Source organism: Vigna unguiculata, chromosome 3 (genome assembly GCF_037176805.1).
Source record: "Vigna unguiculata cultivar grain cowpea cultivar isolate G323 ecotype 2 chromosome 3, ASM3717680v1, whole genome shotgun sequence".
NCBI classification, from domain to species: domain Eukaryota; kingdom Viridiplantae; phylum Streptophyta; class Magnoliopsida; order Fabales; family Fabaceae; genus Vigna; species Vigna unguiculata.
The window spans coordinates 16967482-16989548 of record NC_140794.1 but is presented as its reverse complement, the minus strand read 5'-3'; the positions used below and the strand labels follow the sequence as shown (position 1 = coordinate 16989548).

Genomic DNA, 22067 nt, shown 5'->3' with positions numbered 1-22067 from the left:
AAAATAAATAAATAAAAAGACTATGAATTGACATGTGGCATATATGGATAAGATGATAATGCTAATTTAATGAAAATGTCCTAATTGAATATTTTTACAAATAGAATAACTTAATTGAACCAAATAAAAATTAGGAACCTAATTGAATATTTCAAATGAATTAGAGGAAAAAAAATGATTTTAGCTTAAAATAAAATTTATTAGAGTGTGTTTCTCAAGTGATCCAAACATAGACAATTTTTAGCTACTATGTAATTCGTCTATTTTAATTTTGTAATTTTGGTAAACCGAAAAAATAATGTTGTATAATAGTCAAATATATGGGTTTAACATCTTGCACCTAACCCAGAAATCCATCTAATTTTAGGTTGGTTGGACTTTATATAATGCACTCAAATTAGAATTGGAGTTTCTTGCTACGCCTCCATAAATTTCATCCTCCACTTCCATATAAAAAAACTCGTTTTTATCTTGTGTAATCTAGAAGATAAAAATGACTTTTGTATTACACAAAAGTAAAAAATGATTTTTGAATAGTGCAATCTGCAAATGAAAAATGACTTCTAAAATTTGAAGAGGGTTAAAAAAATATAAGTTTTATATTATATAATCCATAAGTAATTTTTTATTTTTGGATTACACAATCCAAAAGTTATTTTTAACTTTCAGATTATGTAATTTACAAATATTTTTTTTAAAAATAGTTTTTAGATTGTAGGGTTCAAAAGTATTTTCAACTTCCAAAAATAATTTTTGGAATGTAAAATCCAAAAGATTTTTTATTTATATGGAGATGCAGAAAAAAATTATAGAGATACATGAAGACATTGCCTCAAAATTAATTAAGTAATATATGTAAATTTTTAATATCAATTAACCCAACTCAATAATCGATTCACAATAAAACTATTATTTTCTAATAACTTTACAATAAAAAGTAATTTTATATTTTATTATATAATGCATAAATAGTGTACTTAGTTTATAAATATCAAGAAATAAAATAACTCTTGAGACTTTTTTAAATATATTTATTTTAAAATAAGATTTTCTTAAAAGGTAGTATTTTTCTTAAAAAATAAATTACTCAACCTTATTCAATGTTTGACTTGAATTGCTAAACTCAATTCAATTTAGGTAGATGGAATAGAAAATTAAATTAAACTTGGAGATTGATTGAGCTATTGGAGATTATTAATGAGAGAACTAACAAAAAGTAGAAATAAAGAAGAATTTGTGGTGCATGACAAAAGAAGGGAAAGAACGAAGAAGAATGTTTTTTCTTTGAAATGAAAAGTGACTCTTTTGTATGTACAAGCCACCCATGATGTAATGTAACTTAATGTATTTCATGTAGGTGCCTTCTATTAAAAGTGACGATGAACCTAATAAAAATAACCAATATGTGAAATTAGAAATGTGAAAAAGGTTAGCCTGTGGGACCTTAAAACGCGAATGCCCTCTTGACCTCAACTACGCTACAAAAGTTAGCCTGTGGAGTAGGGGCATGCTTTCCTCATTCTCTAAAGTTTCATCTTTCTTGTTTCCCTTTTTGCCTTTTGAGTTTGTTTTTGGGGCAAAGACTAGTGGGACATATTCATATAGACGTTGAAAATAAATTATGTTTATAGGATAGTAGGCTGCATAAGACGTTGAACATGTTCTTACTTTAAATGGGATTTGAGATTACATTACCCATATTTTCCAATATAAACAGTTATAAGAGAGAGGTACTATTACTTGTGCACCATCAAACTTTGGAAGAGATGTGGCTGAACAAAACAACACCGGAGTTTGCCCCCACCAATGCCTCTTCGATTATAAGTCACATTTTGTTAATAAGAGGAGCAAATAGCCCTGTCCATGCAAATACGTGTAAGCATTTCCAGTTTCTCAACAGGCTTGTCAAAATCTGCCATAGAGGGCATATCACATGTTTGTTGCATAGCCAAAAAGTATAATTCACTGCGTTAGTGTGACAACGATAGTTGAACCTTTTCTAAGTCATCAAATTTTGGTCCGAGACCCTCAATATTCGAGATAGAATCACACAACTTGCAGGCTGATATTTGTTGCGACAAAAATACAATCTATAATGGCATCCTTTGACCATATATCAATCTTTTGGAAAACTAATAGGTTTTTGAGAAGCACAATGATATTTTGACCCACTTTTTTGACTTATTTTTAATCTACTACTACAATCACCTTTCAATTATCTATTTTGATTTTTTTAGTAGTGTGATGAAATTCACTTGTTTAAACTGCTTTTTAAACAATTTACACCATGATTCACTGTAGTTGTAACATAAGTGCATCAAACATTAAATCCACAGTATAACAGTAAAAGGCACACATTTAAGAAAACTTTGACTTGTGGGAGGTTTCATTATTCACAGAGTATCTAATAAACAAGAAACAGCTGCCTAGACTAAGAGAAAGCTAGAGTTTTCCACTCTCCTAGCAAATCATTTTCTAGAAGCAACCAAATGCATGCCCATTGACTTTTGAGAAAATTAAAGATTGCCCTGGAATGGGATGATAATGGCTATCACTACTCAAATACCAAAATACTTCCATCCCACGAGCATGAAGCAATAACATTAGGTATAATGGGGTGGAACGCAACATCTATGCATGCTTGGTCATGGGCCTTGATTTTCTTCACAACTTTGGATGACTGATAATCATAAAGGAAGATAGAACCATCTGAAGAGCCAGAAGCAAGTTTTTTCCCATCCAAGCTGAAACTGCACTTGATTGGGAACCCAGATATCACATGACCCTCATATCGCTTATATTTGTTGAGCCTGTAAGGTGGTGTGGAGGTAAAGATTGCAACATAATTTCCATTTGACTGGGCAACAAAAATTGAATCAAATGGGTGCAGCCTCACGCAAGGACATGTATAAGCTTCTGCATAAACCTGATTCAGGAGCATAATAAGCTAATTAAAGTCTAAATTCATCATGTCATAACAAAGTTTACATGTATGTACAAACGGTCAAAAAATGATATTTAGAGATGAATTGCATACTCCAAAATGCATATAAGCACAAAAGAACAAAAGGTGGCAAGCATCATAGAAATTTCAGCATGTATGTGGCCTGATTTTTATCACAGATTTAATATATCATGGAAAGTCATCAGAAGACAATTAAAGAGTGGTCTTTTAAGCTATTAGTGAAGCGTTACCGGTGGAAATCATGCTTCTTTGCTGCATTACTACTATCACCTAATTTTTAACAACAATCAACAAATCTATTTATTTAACAAAATGTCTGGATACCCTGCAAGACAAGTTTAAATGAGTAAAACGTAGATAATATAATTTAATATACAAGGACAACGTTAAATTTTTTGTTTCCTGCAATATAAACATGAGCACTTCACTTGCAAATATAATAACAATTTAAACTTAATTATTTCAAACAAATGAAAGCAGCACGATAAACAAAAAGATGCATCAGCTAGAGTAGTAGAAGACTCCTAACAAAACTTTTAGGTTTCTTAAGTGATTTGAGAGTAGAAATACATGTTCCTTAGCAGTTTTTTAGCCTTCCATTTAAACTCAAATGTTTCTAGGAATTAATTTCTGAGTATGGGTATTCGTACCATTGGGTATCAAGACAAGAATAGACAAGCCTACATCCAGCTGTTTGCTAAATTATGGAGCAAATATTCCGATTAATTGTACAGCTGTAATTAAGGAAGTACAATCTCCGATTGTACATAGTAGTTTTTTTTACACTCTGTTTCTGTAAATTAGGACATTTACTATCTCTAATTAGGATCTTGATTTGTTCTTCTAAAGTGTCTATTTATGTCATCTGTATCACACATTTCAGAGTATGGAAATAATAAAGTTTTTTACAAGGTAACAGAGCAAGGTTTCTGAATCGCAACTACAAGATGACTTATTGATTCAAGGGTTATAATCAACACGAGTAACGCTGCTTAAACAAACAATACGCAAACTTCACAGCAATTTGGTAATAACATGAACAGTAAAAACACGATATGAAAGATAGTATATAGAATTCTCTCACCTGGTTTGACAATGGTACCTCCCTTGAAACATCCCAAACAATAATAGCGTTCTCACTGATATTACTTTGAGATACATCACAAGAAGAAATGAATTGCTTCCCATTCATTATGAACTCAAGATCGAGAATTGGACCTAAATTTCGATTATAATTATGAACTACTTTGCCCGTTCTGACATCCCATAATTTGATATGGCCCTTTGAACCTCCAGAAAGGAAGATATTTGAATTGTCTGGATGGAACTTTATAACTGCAACAATTTGATCTTCTCTGAAAACTTGAGTCTCCAATCCCTTTTCAACATCGACCAACCTTGATGTGCAATCATATCCACAAGAAAGTAGAAAGTGGCCTTGCTGAGACCATTTCACATCTTTGACTGCTGCATTGTGAAAGTTTAGCACACACGCTTTCTTCTGATTTCTGCTCCATACATTCCATACGCAAATTGTGTGATCCATCCCAGCAGATGCAAGGAGGTGAGCTGTAAGCTAATTCTGATGAACAATAAACCCTAGTATATATATAATGAGCATATCTCTCTTACTCTTTCTCTCATACACATATCTAGACAACACTTTTCAATACTTTAATTTTAAATTTATTCTAGCTGTGAACGCTTTACACATCAAAATTAAATTAAAACATAATACAATTGCTTTAGCTTTATCAGCAACAAACAACCAAGGAAAATCATTCATTATTAAGACTGAAGCATATAACACACATAGAATACAAGGGAAGAGTTTATCAACAAAGAGAGCATACCATGAGTTGATGACCAATGTATAGCATTGACTGCATTAGTATGCCCGGATAAAGTTGCAGATAGCTTTTCAGATATCAGGTTTTGACTTTGATGATCCTTTGCTTTACTTTTCAACAGCGACAAAATATTATGGTGTACATCAGTGACTGAAATACTACCTAAGTTATGCAAACAAGAAAAAGGTCAGAGCAGTTGTCTCTATCAAAGATTAATATAGAACCATTAAAACATGCAACAACTTAGGATGCAATTGACTATTATAATTATAGTATAGACATATCACAAAATATAGCTGTTATACTTATAGAAATAAGATGCAAATCTTTTATATTCAGTAATATATAGCACCCACCCATTTCTAGCACCACTCACTGTCACACACGACCACATCGTAGCTTTTTCCATCCAATATCTAGCATCCAGTCACCGCTTCTCTCCGGTTTACAAAGACCCATCTCTTCTCCAGCCAGTTTGCAGATTTCAACTAATTTTGTACTTCTTTCTTCTCTGTTCTATGTAGAATCTCTCTCTAAAAATGTTTAAACAGCAGTGACTTCTCTTCAGTTCTTGCTAATTTTTTTTTCTACTTTATCTTTTGGCGGCATAAACTATGTTAAGGGTTTAAGCTTCATAATATTGTTATACCACTATCACGCTATATCACTCTTACACCGCAGCTATTTGGGATTGACTACTCGGATCATAATTCAACAAAGCTAATTAGAAAAAAGCTCAGAAAAAAAAATAGTTCAATTTGGACTACGCAAAAAGGTTAAAAGGCAGTGATGAATACCTGGTAGGGTGAACGGAGACGGAACAGGAACAGGGTCAGGAAGAGGGGCAGGGGTGGGACCCATCAGAGCGCGTTGCCGTTTTGAAATGTAACTTCCAGGAATGGTAGATTGCGTTTGGTGAAATAAAGGAGGAGGAGACGGCGAAGGAAGATGTCGTTTTGGCGGATTAGAGGAAGAGAATGATAGTCTTTGTCGTTTGGGTTGTTCTTCGTCATCCGAGACATTCGAATACGCGTTCCACAGAAGATCCATTCCTATCCTTCGTCTCTTTCACCGCACAAATAATGATAACAAAAAAAAATATTAATATTAATATCAATGATAAGGTTTTGGTAATTAGAAGTGGCTGAAGGTCGCACTATGTCGGCGGAGTGGCTGCCAGGCCCCAATCCCGATTTCGAATGGATGAGAAGGAGTTTCCAAAAGAGAAGAGCGAAGAGGGGGAATGCCGCCGGCGGGGCCCGCGGCGTCTTCGGCCGTCAGCGCGGTGACAAAGGGAGGATCTGGCTGGACTGGGAGCGACCGCAACGACGCCTCTGCTGTTCCTGGTGAGCACTGTGAAGGTTGGAGAGGATGAGAGAAACCCTAATGCTTGTGAAGGAAAGGAAGAGGAGCTCTGGCGGCTCTCCCGACCCCGACCGGCGTTGCCGGCGACAGTCCCAGCGACGGCGGCTTGGCTGAACGGAGGCGGAGGCGAATCCAAGGGGCTCTGTAGCTGCTGTGGTCTGAGCGAAATGGAGAAAGGGGACGCTGCGCTCACGCGAGATGGAAGAAGAAGCTGCCCCTCGCGGATGCCGAAGAAGAGACGTATTGGGCTTTTATTTTATTTTTGCTTTTTAACATTCCATTTTCTCTCACATTAACTTTTTGTTTTCATAATATAAAAATAAAAATTATAAAACTAAAAATGAAAAATAATTAAATACTCTTTTAAAGGTACCGGTGTGATTGCTCGTATTATCTTAGCATTTAACATCTTTCTTTATAAAATAATTAAACACATTTCCAAAAGTATGAGTATTTTAATGATCGTGCGCATCGTCTTAATATTTAATATCTTTCTTTACTCAAATAATTAAACAAATTTTGAAAAGTTTGAGCACTCGTGATCGTATGTGTTTTATTAGTACTTTGGTCTCTCCTTTTTTGAAAAACACAAAAAAAAATATAAATTTTCAAAATATAAAAATTATCAACATTTCAAACAAAGTTTTTTTAAGAAATACGTGTGATCCTTGATTTTTCATTATAAATGGAGATTCGTATGAGCAAGGTTAGTCCTTGTTAAGCTTACTTCCAAAAAAAATGAATTATTTTTCAAATAGTTTTTCAAATGGTTTCTCACAAAGAACTATGTAATATTTTGAATAATATGTAGGAGCAAGGTCAATCCTTGTCAGGTCAAAAAATCAAAAAAAATATTTTGTTTCATTTGTATATTTTATTCTTACTATTTTTTGAAAAATAAACATTTTGAAAATCACATCTGTTAGTTTTGAAATGGTTGAAAAGCCAAGAAGGGGGGTTGAATTGGCTAGTTAAAACTTTAGGCTATTTTTGCAAACTAAAAATCTCCTTTAATTGAATCAAATAGATCACCAAGTTAGGATGCAAACAGTACTGAATTGTACACTTTTAGTCGATCAAAAACAGAGTTAACAGATTGATTTTACTAAACAGATTCTGTTCTGGTATAATCAATCGATTGAAACTGAAAAACAGTCGACTAAAATACTGGGAAAAATGCATAAATGTGAATTTGAATTTTAAACCAGAAACAATGCTCAAGAATGATCAAGATCAGTTCCAAATGATTATACAAACATGCTCATTGCTTCAGATGCTATGAAAACATGCAAGAACATGAAAAAGATGATTAAAGCACGAGTTCTTGAAACTTTAAAATGAAAATGCAAGAGAGAAAGGTTAGAGAAGAGAGGACACCACGAATTTTTATACTGGTTCACTCAAACCTGAGCTACATCCAGTTTGTCAAGGCAACCTGAGCTTGACTTTGCACTATTTCAAAAGTTTTACAAAGAATCCACCCTTACACTTCCAAAATATGTAAAAACACCACAAAAGACTCTTGAATCACACAAGAATCACACCAGCACAGCAAGAACCCTCTTGCAGACCTGGAAAACCACCAGGCACACACACAAAGCTTGAGAAAGATCAAACCTTAGTGGTAGCACAACCTTGCCTACCACAAACCACTTTCTCCAAGCTTCAAACCAAGCCAAAAGCTTCAAGAATTGATCCAAGATCAATCTTCAACAGCTGCAACACCTATGATCACGAAGGAGAGAGTTTCCACACGTTTCCAGAACCAAATCGTGCTCTAAAATGATCAACAGACCTCTCTTTCAAAAATCACAGCTTTTATAGTCAAACTGTTACAAAATTCAACAGGTTGATTTTCAAATCAATCGGTTGATTTCACTTGACTTAAGTGAAATCAGTCGATTAAAAACTAAATCAACTGATTGAATTTGTTGCAGTTTAAGACTACTGCAGCCAACCTTTTAACCTGTTAAAAAGTCATTCAACAGATTAAAAGAGACATTTTAACCTGTTGAAAAACCATTCAACAGATTAAAAACACACAAAAGACCAAACTACATCTAATTAATGCTTTAAGGTCTACAACATGAATTACAAACAACAAGCACACTTTCTTAATGATGTAAGTACATGGAGAGCACACATTCCAGCCTTGATCACCATGGATATCATTAAATCTCCTTTCCTTCATCAATGTAGACTTCATTCCAATATTTATGGCTTCAAGATAGTTCAAAAGCTTCATTCAATCTTCATCAAATCTTCAAGAAGCAAATCACCTTGGCTTCTCATGTCAACAACATCAACTTTGCATGTTTAATTAAAGGTACCGCCTTCGGGCAGGCGTTGTAGGGTGCTAACACCTTCCCTACACATAACCGACTCCCAAACCCAAAATCCAGTTTTTCATGTACTTATCTTATATTTATGGTTTTCAATATTTTTCCAGAATAAATTATGGTGGTGACTCCAAAATCTCTTTTTAAATTCGTTTCTTTTTTATTCGTCATCCCATCGTGATTTTGGTTGCAACAACCCCTAAGCATAGTACTTAAACTCGACGCATAAATTTGACCCATATATTTGACTCGTAGACCCGGCCTACAGATACGATGAGTAAACAAGACCATTAAACTCGACATGTAAATTCCACCCTTAACCAGACCCATAAACATGACTCGTAAGCACAACCTGTAAACCCGACCAGTAAATTCAGCCTGTAAACGTGACATGTAAACTCGAAACATAAACTCATCCCAAAAAACTTGACGCGTAAACGTGATCCATAAACTGGAATAGTAAACTCAACCAACAAACTAGACATGTAAACTATAACATTCTAGCCGGATTTTACTTATTTAAATAAAATTAATAACAAAAAAACATAAATACAGTATTTATTCAACACATTTTCCTAAAATGCGAGAAAAAAATTTAACTCTATTATTCGAAAATATAAATTAAACTCAAGTTTACATCTCCAAATCCAATAATAAATCCATATTATAAGAAACATAGTAGTGTCAACATCCAATTTTGTCCGAGTAAGAAATAAAATTTTGACTTGAAAATAATTAAGAAGAGGGAAAATAAAAAAAGAGAGAAAAGGATGAACATTGATTTGAGTATAGATATATTCCTACTTTTATTTTTATCCTATTTTAACTTTAATTTAATTTATCTTGTTTATTTCTTTTTTTATATTTTATTTATTTTTAATTTTAATTATTTTTTTGTTTACTATTCTTATTTTATTTTGTTTTATTTGTTTTCAAAAATATAAAAAATGATAAATGATAAAAAACAAGAATTAAAGTTCAATGGAAAAAAAGGAAAACAAATTAAAATTAGAAATTTTGAAAAAAACAAAGAAGAAAGAAGTAAAAAAAGAAAGAAAAAAGAAAACATAAAAATACAATAAAAAAAAAGAAAGATAAAGAGCCGAATCTCTTTTACCTCCTCAATGGTTTAACAGTTCATTATTATGTTTACACTCCTATGTTTTTTTCTATTTGTACTCCTCTAATTTCTCTTCCATTCAGAAAGTGACATGTGTCGCTTATACCCCTTAAAATTTTCCATTGCAGCAACCTTCCTCCCAATGGTCCATTTTCTTCACCAATTCATCATTCCCTGCACCAAAATTGAAAAAGAAAAAAGCGGGGCTTTTCATTGAAAAGAGAAATTACATAACATTTAGGTCCACATTCAAATCACTGATTTTCTTTTCTTCATAAAGTCAATCTCTCCTGCAACCTTACAAAAGAAAAACCCACGCCGCCTTCCCAAGCATCATAGCCCATTCCCTTAGCCATTACACACCACAACCAACATTAATCCCTCAATATCTACAAAACTGTTCAACACGTAACCTTCACTTTCTTCATCATGACCTTCTTCTATTCCAAGAATAATAAGCAACATCTATAAGGTTTTTCGGGGAACCTAACAAAAAATAAAAAATGCTTGTTGCCACTTTTGAGGATCATCGTTCATACATTCAGGTATGCAGTCGTTAGATAGAACCCTTGTTCTAGGACCCTTAGGAAAACCATTTTGTGTTTTCTCTATTCTCCAGAATCACAACCCCATTTGATAGCTCCATGATCATATTCAATATATATTGCCCCGCGGGACCTTTATTCACATACAACACTTTGATCCAACCACTCTTCTCTCCATCCATTCATAACCTTCATCATACTCACATTTTCGCGGAGGAAAACAGTTTTCAAAAACCACATTTTACTACTTTTTACTACTTCATTACTGTTCTATTGAAATACCTTATTTCACTGGTGCTTTTATCTTTTGATGGCGGAAAACACTCGCTTATAGGAGATCCTCACTGAGCTCTCACGCTTGAAAGAGATTGCTATTGATGTCCAGCAATTGTCCGTCGCGGTTGTGGCCAAGGAACGTGACTTCCAGACCTTAATGGCTACCGTACGTGACCGTCAGCGAGATGACTCTACACACTTTGAGATGCTAGAAACTACCATGGACAGCGTGTTGAAATCCATTGCAACTCTCGACTCTGGATCTCGCTTTTCTTCTTCGTCCTCATCTTTTTAGGTCCGTAATATTAAACTCAATTTTCCTCGCTTTGACGGGTCCAACATTTTATAGTGGATTTTTCAAGCGGAATAGTTCTTTGATTATTACAAAACGCCGGGTGACCAACGATTACTCATTGCTTTGATTCACATTAGCAAGGACATTATTCCTCGGTACCAGATGCAATTGCGCTTGAATGTTTTTCCTTCATGGACAGCGTTTACGCATGGGCTGGAATTAGAATTTGGTCCCTTGCCATATGAATGCCCTTGCTCTGATTTGTTTAAGTTGATTGAAGATGGTTTAGTTCATGATTATTATGTGCAATTCACCACTCTTGCAAACCGGGTATAAAGGGGTTAATAGTGAAACCCTTTTAGATTGTTTTGTGGGAGGCTTACAAAAGGAGATTCGACGAGACGTCTTAGCTCATGCCCCTACTACACTCATGCATTGTGTTTCCTTAGCCAAATTCTATGAAGAAAAATATGGCCCCAAAACCCACCCCACCTTCAAATACCATACTAAGCCCCAAACACAAGCTACACCTATTGGCCCATCTTCCTCCCAGACCCTAAAATCCGCCAACCTTCCACCCTTACTCCCTAAGCCTAACACCAACCCCTCTCCGCCCTTCAAACATGCATCTGTCCACCAAATATCCCCTGCTGAAATGCGACTCAGACGCGAAAAGGGCATGTGTTTCACTTGTGATGAGAAATTCATCCCTTCTCATCGATGTCCCAATTAACAATTTCTATGACATCAGTTAGAGGAGGAGGATCACTTGATGTAGCAAACTGAGCCTTCTGTCACTTCGCCAGTGGATGTCACTTCACCTCCTTGTGAATCTCATTTGTCATTTAATGCCTTAATAGGGTCCTCGGGTGTTGGTACCATGCGGTTCCCAGGCCTTCTCAATGGTTTGCCTATTCAAATTGTTTTGGATAGTGGGAGTTTCGACAATTTTCTCCAACCAAGAATTGCTAAGTATTTGAAGTTACCCATTGAACCAATCCAAAATTTCAAAGTCTTGGTCGAGAATGGTAGTACCTTGGTGGTGGAAGGCTTCATCTCCAATCTAGAATTCACCATCCAAACTCACTCCTTAATTATACTAGCGTATTTACTACCTATATCAGGAGTGGATCTAGTTTTAGGGGTCTCTTGGCTTGCCACGTTGGACCCTATATTTTTTACTATAGCACATTGACTTTAAATTTTTTGTTGCAGGGTCAGTTTGTTACTCTCCATGGTGATACTATTAAGCTGTCTACACTAGCCTAATTTCATAATTTAAAACGGATGTAGGCCACAAATGCTATAGTAGAACTGTATTCATTGCATCTTCCATTACCTAGCATTTTTTCAGATCAAAGTTTGGAGGGGTCTCTTGATATACATTCTGACATCGCCAACTTGCTGCATACCTATCAGCCAATGTTTGCTAGGCCATCCGGGTTACCTCCCACTCGCCCTCACAATCATGCTATACCTCTCCAGAAGGGTGTTGTTCATGTTAAAGTCAAACCCTACATATATCCTTTTAGTCAAAAGCAGCAAATAGAAAAAGTGGTCCAAGAAATGTTGCAAGAAAGCATTATTATTCCAAGCAATAGCTCGTTCTCTTCACCTATCATTTTCGTGAAAAAGAAAAACAACACTTGGCGATTTTGCACCGATTATAGGGCCTTAAATGTTATAGCCGTCAAAGATAGTTTTCCTATTCCCACAGTCGATGAGTTGATTGATGAGCTGCATGACGTGCAATATTTTTCCCAAAATCGATCTTAAGTCAGGCTATCATCAAATTTTACTCAAGGAAGAGGACAAGCATAAAACAACCTTTAGAACTCATCAAGGTCTCTATGAATGGCTTGTTGTGCCATTTGGCTTGACAAATTTCAAAGGTTAATGAATGAGGTGTTTAGGTAGTTGCTCTGCAAGAGTGTTTTGGTGTTTTTATACGATATCTTAGTCTATAGCCCTTCATGGGTGACCCATTTACAACATCTCGAGAGGGTCTTACAGTTGTTGTAAGAGAATAAAATGTTTGCTAATTTGTCTAAATGTTCATTTGGGCAACAAAAAGTGGAATATTTAGGCTATACAGTTTTTTCCAACAGTCTCACTATGAGCCATGCCAAGATAAAATCTATATTGGTCTGGCCTGTTTCTACAACCTTGAAGCAATTACGAGGATTTTTGGTATTTATAGGTTACTATCGGCGTTTTATAAGAGGTTATGCAACTCTTGTAGGTCTTTTGACTGAGCTCTTAAAGAAGGATAATTTTCATTGGCATGATGAAGCTTCTTTGGCTTTTAAAAACTTAAAAGAGGTAGTAACCCAAGCTCCTGTTCTTGTTTTGCCTAATTTTACATTGCCCATCCAATTGGAAACTGATGTCTCAGGTGTAGGTATCGACACTATTTTGAATCAAAACTGCCATTCTATTACTTTTTTCTCCAAGAAAATGTCTTCTCCCATGTAACATTTATTTATTTATTTTGTTAAGCCGTTTACTTCAAATTTTTGTGATAATAATATGACATGTTCATAGATAGCATCGTGTCGCAACCGAAATCATGATGGGACGACGAACCAAAAATAAAATTTGAAAAAATAAAGAGTTTGGAGTGGCCACCATAGTTATTATAGGAAACTATGGAAAACCATAAAAAAGAGCAAGGTCTGCGAAAAAACAGATTTTGGGTTCGAAAGTCGGTTACGCGTGAGGAAGGTATTAGCACCCCATAACACCCGTCCTAAGACGGTACCTTTAATTAAATGTGCAAAAGTTATGTGGTTTTTCAAAATATTTATTTTTCCCAAAAAAATAATATAAAAGGATGTACAAAAGAAACAACATTTTTTTTAGCTTTTTTGGCCCGACGAGGATTAATCATTGCTCTTACGTAACTCCATTCACAATGGAGAATCAGGGTTATGTAGTTCTTTATGAAAAACTATTTGGAAAATTATTTGAAAAATGATTTAATTTGTTTTATAATTTTGAAAACTTTTTTATTTAAATTTTAGTATTATTTTAAAATTGGTGTCACACAACGCGAGCAGTCGAATAGACACTTGAAATGAATTCTTTTTTTCTAATCTTTTATTTTTTATTTTTTTAATCATTTATAAATTTTTAATATTTTTTTAATCATTTATAAATTTTTAATATTTTTTTAAGTTATTTTAAAGTAGTTGTGGATGTCATTGCGACGTAACCAACCAGATAAATATAAAAGAGTAAACAAAGAAAACTATTTCTTTATTTTTAGATCATTTGTATATAGTTTTAGAAAAAACAAAAGTCTAAATTGGATGTCATGCGACGCGAGCGGCCAGGCAGACAATAAAGAAAGGGGAAAAAATATTTTTTATGATTGAAAAAAAGAATGAAAATTGAAAAAAACTAAATCGAAAGATGAAAGAATTGAGAGTGACGTACCTTAAAACGATTTTAATATCTCCTCACCTTTTTTCTTTTCTTCTTTTTTTTGTTTCCTTTTCTAATATTTTGTTTGTTTGTTTTTCCAATAGAGATAAAGATGAGAGGTGTTTATGTGGGTGGTAATGAGAGAAAAAGAAAGTGTAGATAATGTTTTCTTCTTCTTTTTTTCTACCTCCTTCGATATGTTTTTTTGAAAGAGAGATAAAAAATGAGGTGTGTATGTGGGAGTGGTGATGAAGAAGAATTAGAGAAGTGTACAGAATCTCTTTTTTCGGTCATGACAAAGTGCGTATTTATACTCACACCTTGCAATATCAGTGCAATTTCAACCTTAATTGTAATGAACAATATAAGGAAGGAATTGGTCATGATAGTAGCAAATTATGGGATCAAATCGCAGCAAATCAGAGCACAAAATCAATCATCATCAGTAACAAATCAGAGCACAAAATCAATCCAATTAATAATATTGATTCTTACCATTTGAAAAGATATTGCTTCTAATTATGATTATATAACTAATTTCTCTATCACGAACAAAGGTAGAAAATATTTGAGTTATTGGGCTCATGAAAAGGAGTTTATAATTAATAACAAATTGGGCTCTTCCTCCTTTTTTTTTCTCTTTTTTTTCTTTTTTTTTTCTAAAATTAAAGTTTGAAAATCTTTGAAGAAAATTTTGTTTCACCTTATTTTTTACTTTTTTTTAATTTTTTTAAAAATAAATTTATTCACCCGAACGAAATTGGATGTTGACAACTGTCCCTCTTTACTTAGTTTTTGTTAGATAATATGAAAATTTGACTTTTTCATATTATTGTAATAAAAGATAAGTAAAGATAAAAACACTAATTTCGTTCGGGTTTCAAAAGAAGACAAATTTGAAGACAAACTTGACCATACCAAGTAGAGGGTCTCGATTTGACACACTAATTCTTTTTGTTTTTTTTTTTTTGAAAAAACCAAATTAGACCAATCCCGAGGAGAGGGTCTAGATCCAAAGGATTCGTCAACCATTACCATGTAGAGGGCCCCATCCTAAAAAAAATCTTTTTGTAACTTTGACTTTTTGAGAAAGAGATTAGACCAATCTCATGGAGAGGGTCTATATCTAAAGATTTGGTGACCATTACCATGTAGAGGGTCCCGATCTGACAAAGAAATCAATGACCATTGTCGTGCAGAGGGTCTTGATGTAAAGAGATCGATAACCATTGTCTTGTAGAGGGCCTCGATGTAAAGGAAACAATGACCATTGCCTCGCAAAGGGTCTTGATGTAAAGAGATCGATGACCATGGTCTCGTAGAGGGCCTCAATATGAAATAAGAAATCAATTACCATTGCCTCATAGAGGGTCTTGATATAAAGAGATGGATGACCATTGCCTCGTAGAGAGTCTTGATGTAAAGAGATCGATGACCATTGCCTCGTAGAGGGCCTCGATGTGACATAAGAAATCAATGACCATTGTCTCGTAGAGGGTCTTGATGTGAAGAGATCAATGACCATTGCCTCGTAGAGGGCCTCGATGTGACATAAGAAATCAATGACCATTGTCTCGTAGAGGGTCTTGATGTAAAAAGACCGATGACCATTGCCTCGCAGAAGGCCTCAATGTGACATAAGAAATCAATGACCATTGCCTCATAGAGGGTCTTGATATATAAAAGGAGAACCAAAATTTTGCTTTTGAAGTGTTGACAAACACCACGTGAAGGCCTAACATTGGTGAGACTTACACATAAAAAAATTATCATTGCTGACTTTTTTTTTATTTCTTTGTTTTTTTGGAAATGATTTCGTGGAGTATGATGGATGACATGATGTGATGATGCATGACATGTTTTGATTTTCTTTTTGAAACTATAAGATATGCTTACATGGATGCGGGGATGCATGGGTGAAATTTGCTTTTCTCATTTTTTATTTTTCCTTTATTTTAATTTGAGAGCAAGGTAAACTAGGCTTAGAGGCTAGAAAAAAATTGTGAGGCCAGATAAAACTGGATTTAGGGGCCAGTGTGGAAATTGGGCTTAAAGTATATTGATAATTCATATGAATGAAAAGGATTTTGATTGAAAAGATGGAAAATATTTTATTCAAAAAGATGGATGACGCGTGTATGCATGACTTAGTATGATGTATGAATTACCTTATGTATGAATTTTTCTTTTCATTTTTTTAAAAACAAATTTGAATTGTTCCCCATTTCATGGTTATTTCGAATTCATGAAATCATTCTACTTTGATTTTTTTTTACTTTTTCAAATCATTTTTTTGGTCTAATCAGTTTACTAACGAACACTTTTTTAATTATTTCTTTTAAAATATTATTTGAATGACATTCATGAAATTGCCAAGGGCTTGAGAAGGCTTGAATGAGGTGATGAAGATTAACTAGGGAGTTGCCCCAATTGGAATTGGTCTCAGGGCACAAAATGTGTTTGGGCTTTCCTAGTTATTGATGGTATGAAGAAAATGATGGGAACTTCAAAAAAAAATTGTCCTTGGTGTGAGAGCCTAGGATGGTCTTAGGGTGCAAAAGCGTGTTTGAATTTTTCCAATTGAGGAGATTGAAAAATGACGAGGTCTTCATAAGTTGCCCTAATGTGATCATAGTCTTTGATGTATATAAATTCCCCAATTCAGAATGAATTATGGGAATAAACAAAGTGATTGCCCCAGTTTGGGTTTGGGATTGATAAAGATGGACTATTTTAAGGTTGGTCAAGGTTTAGGCTTAGAGCGGGGTTATTGTTGGAGCAAATATGGAGTTTCATGAAGAATGAATTGAAAGAGGACAACCCAAATTTAGCTTAATTGTCTGATTGCCCAAGCTAATTTTGAAGCTTTGGAAATATGTCACCCAAAAATAAATTGCCCTAGTGTTTAAAAGCAAATCTCTAAACACACTTTTTTAATATTTTTTTAGAACAAACCTGTTAGCAAATCAAAATTTTCCTATAAATTAAAACCTTCGAATGATAACAACCAATCTTTGATCTATGTGGACTTTATTAGGCTTGTATCGTGGCCAAAGCTATGGGTACAGATGTAAATGAAAGTAAAAGCCCAAACAAGTGATGTGAGAATTGTTTCAATAAGGATCTTTGAATAATGTTTCATTCAGAATTTGTTTGACTTCTTCTTGTTCACCTTTTGCTTTTCTTTTTCTTTTATTTTCTTGATATAACCATTTGTTTTTTTCTTTATTTTTATATATATTTTTGTATTGGTGAACTACCATTCAGATGAAACAAATGCAAATATTATGTCAACCCTTAGTGTGAGGGTGACCCTTGTTTAGGGTAATTTGAAAGAAATTTTTTGGAAGACTCAAATTGGGTAGCAAAGGATAATCATTTTTTTTGGATAAAGAAACATGGCCACACATCATTTCAAATCATGGTTGTTTTTCTCAATAAAAAATTTAATTCAGAGGAAAATAATTTAGTTCATGTAACAAGATGTCCCTTGTTTTTGTTCTTTTTTTTCACTTTTTTTTCTCTTATTTTTGCCTAGACTGTCCTTCAAAGTTTTTAGTCTAGCAGACTTTTCTTCATTTTTTTGTGTTCAGAGAGTTTCTTGAAATAATTTTAAAGTATGTGTCCCCTTTATGATGATCCTCCATGGAAATGAAAACAAGGTAAGGTTTATGGTGGAAGAGAGATGGATAGGGAAATAGATTTGAGCAACTTCATGCATGCAAGATTAGTTGGGTACTTCAAAAGAAATGATAATAAACAATATTTTATTTCTTTATTAAATTCACTTATTTGACCAAGGAAGTTTTATTATTTACTCATTTTTTATAAGAAATATTCCAAGAAATCGGTGACAAGCAAAATGAGAAACAATTTGAATTTATTTTAGTGCAATTTTTTTTGTTTTTTTATTTTTCTAAAATTTATGCTGATGCATGCCATGTGTTTAAATGTTGATGAAATGCATGCTTTTCTTTTTATAATGGTGTGATTGTGATGAATTTATTATTATATACAAGGAAAGGTGAGGGTAAAGGACGCAAATAGTCTCCCTTTAGTGTTTAGTGTCTTTATTTAACATGTGTTTGGTGCTTAAAGTTCTAAGGGAAAGTAGATGTGCTCACAATGATAGTTTCCTAATACCTAAATATCAAGGTCACTAGAGCTATGGCCCACTTCATGGCATTTCCAACGACAGTTGGTAAACAACAAGAAGTGGGAGTACCAATGAAGCAAACAAACTCTAGCTGGGGTTCTCACAATGACCATTGGGAAGTACATCCATTGTGACACTGCTACACAATCCCCTCTAATTCTAAGCAACTCAGACCCGGGTATAGGGCCCCACTCATGTAATGAATAAAATGTGTGTGTGTGAAGGGAGAATGCAACGTATACCCAAAACCCCACCTGAAAATTATTCCAAATACCAAAATAAAGAAGAATATACACATACGACTATTCTAAATATAAAAGGAGATAAAAAAAAACACATACCCAAAAAGAAATGAGAAAGAAAAAATATGAAGCAAAACCACATCAATTTTGCACATCCAAATAAATGGTATGACTCTTTAGCATCACCAGTGGAGTTGCCATCTGTCGCAACCGAAATCACGATGGGACGACAAACCAAAAAATAAAATTTGAAAAAATAAAGAGTTTGGAGTCGCCACCATAGTTATTATAAGAAACTATGGAAAATCATAAAAAGAGCAAGGTCTGCGAAAAAATAGATTTTAGATCTGGGAGTCGGTTACGCGTGGGGATGGTATTAGCACCCCACAACGTCCGTCCTAAGACGGTACCTTTAATTAAATGTGCAACAATTATATGGTTTTTCAAAATATTTATTTTTCCCAAAAAATAATATAAAAGGACGTACAAAAGAAACAAAAACATTTTTTTTGGTTTTTTGGGCCCGACGAGGATTAATCCTCGCTCCTACGTATCTCCATTCACAATGAGAATAAGGGTTACGTAGTTCTTTATGAGAACCTATTTTGAAAATTATTTGAAAAATGATTTAATTTGTTTTATGATTTTGAAAACTTTTTTATTTAAATTTTAGTTGTATTTTAAAATTGGTGTCACGCGACGCAAGCGGCCGAATAGACACTTGAAATAAATTCTTTTTTTCTAATCTTTTATTTTTTATTTTTTTAATCATTTATAAATTTTTAATATTATTTTTAAGTTATTTTAAAGTAGTTGTGGATGTCATTGTGACGTGAGCAACCAGATAGATATAAAAAAGTAAACAAAGAAAGCTATTTCTTTATGTTTAGATCATCTGTATATATTTTTAGAAAAAACAAAAGTCTAAATTGGATGTCATGCGACGCGAGCGGCCAGACAAACAATAAAGAAAGGGGAAAAAATATTTTTTATGATTAAAAAAAAAAGAATGAAAATTGAAAAAAACTAAATCAAAAGATGAAAGAATTGATAGTGACGTACCTTAAAGATGAGAGGTGCCTATGTGGGTTGTAATGAGAGAAAGAGAGAGTATAGATAATGTTTTCTTCTTCTTTTTTTCTACCTCCTTCGATATGTTTTTTTTTAAAGAGAGATACAAAATGAGGTGTTTATGTGGGAGTGGTGATGGGAAGAATTAGAGAAGTGTATAGAATCCCACAGAGTGCGTATTTATACTCACACCTTGCAATATCAGTACAATCTCAGTCTTAATTGTAATGAACAATATAAGAAAAGAAATTGGTCATGATAGTAGCAAATTATGGGATCAAATCGCAAGAAATCAGAGCACAAAATCAATCGTCATAAGTAACAAATCAGAACACAAAATCAATCCAATTAATAATATTGATTCTTACCATTTCAAGAGATATTGCTTCTAATTATGATTATATAACTAATTTCTCTATCACGAACAAAGGTAGACAATATTTGAGTTATTGGGCTCATGAAAAGAAATTTATAATTAATAACGAATTGGGTTCTTCCTTCTTTTTTTTTTCTAAAATTAAAGTTTGAAAATCTTGGAAGAAAATTTTGTTTCACCTTATTTTTTACTTTTATTTTTATTTTTTTGAAAATAAATTTATTCATCTGGACGAAATTGGGTGTTGACACATCCTTTAGTAAGCTAATTTTTTTGTTTATATTATGCGGCTTTGAGATTATATTTGGTTCGCATGTATAGTGTGTAGACAAATGATTTTATTTTATCATTTAACTAAAAACTCAAATATCGTTTTCAGTTTTTAAAATTTTCATAATTAACAAAAAATTTTAGAGCATAAATTAGATAAAATAGTTATCTACAATTTAAATATAACAATTTCTTAAAATAGATAATTTATCCATTATTTAAGTATTAAAAACGCAAGATAAACATTAAGGTTCCAAATATATCAATCACAGAGAAATAAATAAGATAATCATATATCCATTAAATCTAATCATGGCTTGAAACAATTAAGATAATTAGATATGGTTCGTAATTTATCAATTTATTATATATATATATATATATATTAAAAAGATAAATGTTTTTAAATAAAATAAGACTATCATTTTATATATATATATATATATATATATATATATGTATTTGTTAAAATTTATCACTAGATTATGTCAAAGAAGAGATATTATAAGATTAGATTATAATAATCAATTATATATATATATATATATATATATATATATATATATATAATCTTTTCTATTATAAATTGATCTTGAGATAGCCTATCACTATTATAAAAGGTGTGTAGTGAGGTTCATTGTTATTACTCCATCTTGTTATTCTTGAAAAGAGACATAGAAAGAGATAATAAAATGGTTGTTCCTGACGGTGTTGTGATGACACGATCAGTATGGGCATGCAACCTTGAAGTTGAATTCGAGTTGATTCATAAAATGATTGGGTTTTTCCCTTTCATCTCTATGGACACATAATTTCCCGGCATCATCTTTCAATCGAATCCAGGACTCCATCAACCACAAACTAACTACGCAATGATGAAAGCCAATGTGGATCATATGCACCTCATCCAAGTTGGGCTCACCCTTTCAGACTGCCATGGAAACCTTCCAACCTTTGGAACCTCCAACCGCTTCATTTGGGAATTCAACTTTTGTGAGTTTGATGTCACACACCATCCTCATGCTCCTCATTCCATTGCCCTCCTCCAACGTCATGGTATGGATTTTCATAAGAATAGAAACTTTGGAGTCAGTATTGTGCGATTCGCTGAGCTTATGATGCTCTCAGGTCTCCTATGCAATAATCATATTCAATGGACTACCTTTCATGGTGCCTATGATTTTGCTTACATGGTCAAGGTATTGAGCTACCGTTTTCTGTACACGCAACCACTTCTACCTCCCAACTTGGTTGACTTTCTGCAAGTCGTAAAATTCTTCTTTGGAAATACAGTATACGACGTGAAACATCTCATCAGATTTTGTCCTAACCTTCATGGTGGTTTAGATAGAGTTAGTGAGTCCCTAGGTTTAGATAATAGTGCTAGAAAAAGTTATCATGCAGGATCCGATAGTTTGGTCACTCTATATGTTTTTAATGAGATTAAAAGACTCTATTTTCGTACAGAAAATGACTTGGCAAAACATAAAGGTGTTATCTATGGTTTAGAGTTCTTATGATATTCATGATTTAGGATGTTTGTAGTTTTCTTGTTTCACTATTTTCAATACAAGCGAAAGAATATACATGTTTGAGTTGGTTACAATAAAATAATATCTTACCTTTGTATTTTCTTTTTCCAATCTTATGATTGTTGTTTAATAATAATCTATATCAGTGTGTAATTATGTAATTATATAGTAATTATATAAGGGGAATATATCTTTTTCGGTATATATTTTTTATTTTTTTTTTGTATATATATTTTTTA

The 22067-nt window shown here is 33.3% G+C and overlaps 1 protein-coding gene and 1 pseudogene across 1 annotated transcript; one reads left to right on the top strand and one right to left on the bottom strand.

Annotated features, from left to right (window-relative positions):
- Nucleotides 1-2357: 2357 nt before the first annotated feature.
- On the bottom strand, nucleotides 2358-6428 carry LOC114177848 (Transducin/WD40 repeat-like superfamily protein). Its single transcript, XM_028063425.2, has 5 exons — nucleotides 5973-6428; nucleotides 5613-5880; nucleotides 4819-4977; nucleotides 4050-4534; nucleotides 2358-2926 (listed from the first exon to the last, which is right to left on the bottom strand). Exons 2-5 carry the CDS (start codon nucleotides 5863-5865, stop codon nucleotides 2555-2557), a joined length of 1269 nt encoding a protein of 422 aa, XP_027919226.1. The 5' UTR covers nucleotides 5866-5880; nucleotides 5973-6428; the 3' UTR covers nucleotides 2358-2554.
- A 14560-nt stretch (nucleotides 6429-20988) lies between these two features.
- Nucleotides 20989-21816, top strand: LOC114175097 (putative CCR4-associated factor 1 homolog 11 pseudogene; annotated as a pseudogene).
- The last annotated feature ends 251 nt before the right edge of the window (nucleotides 21817-22067 follow it).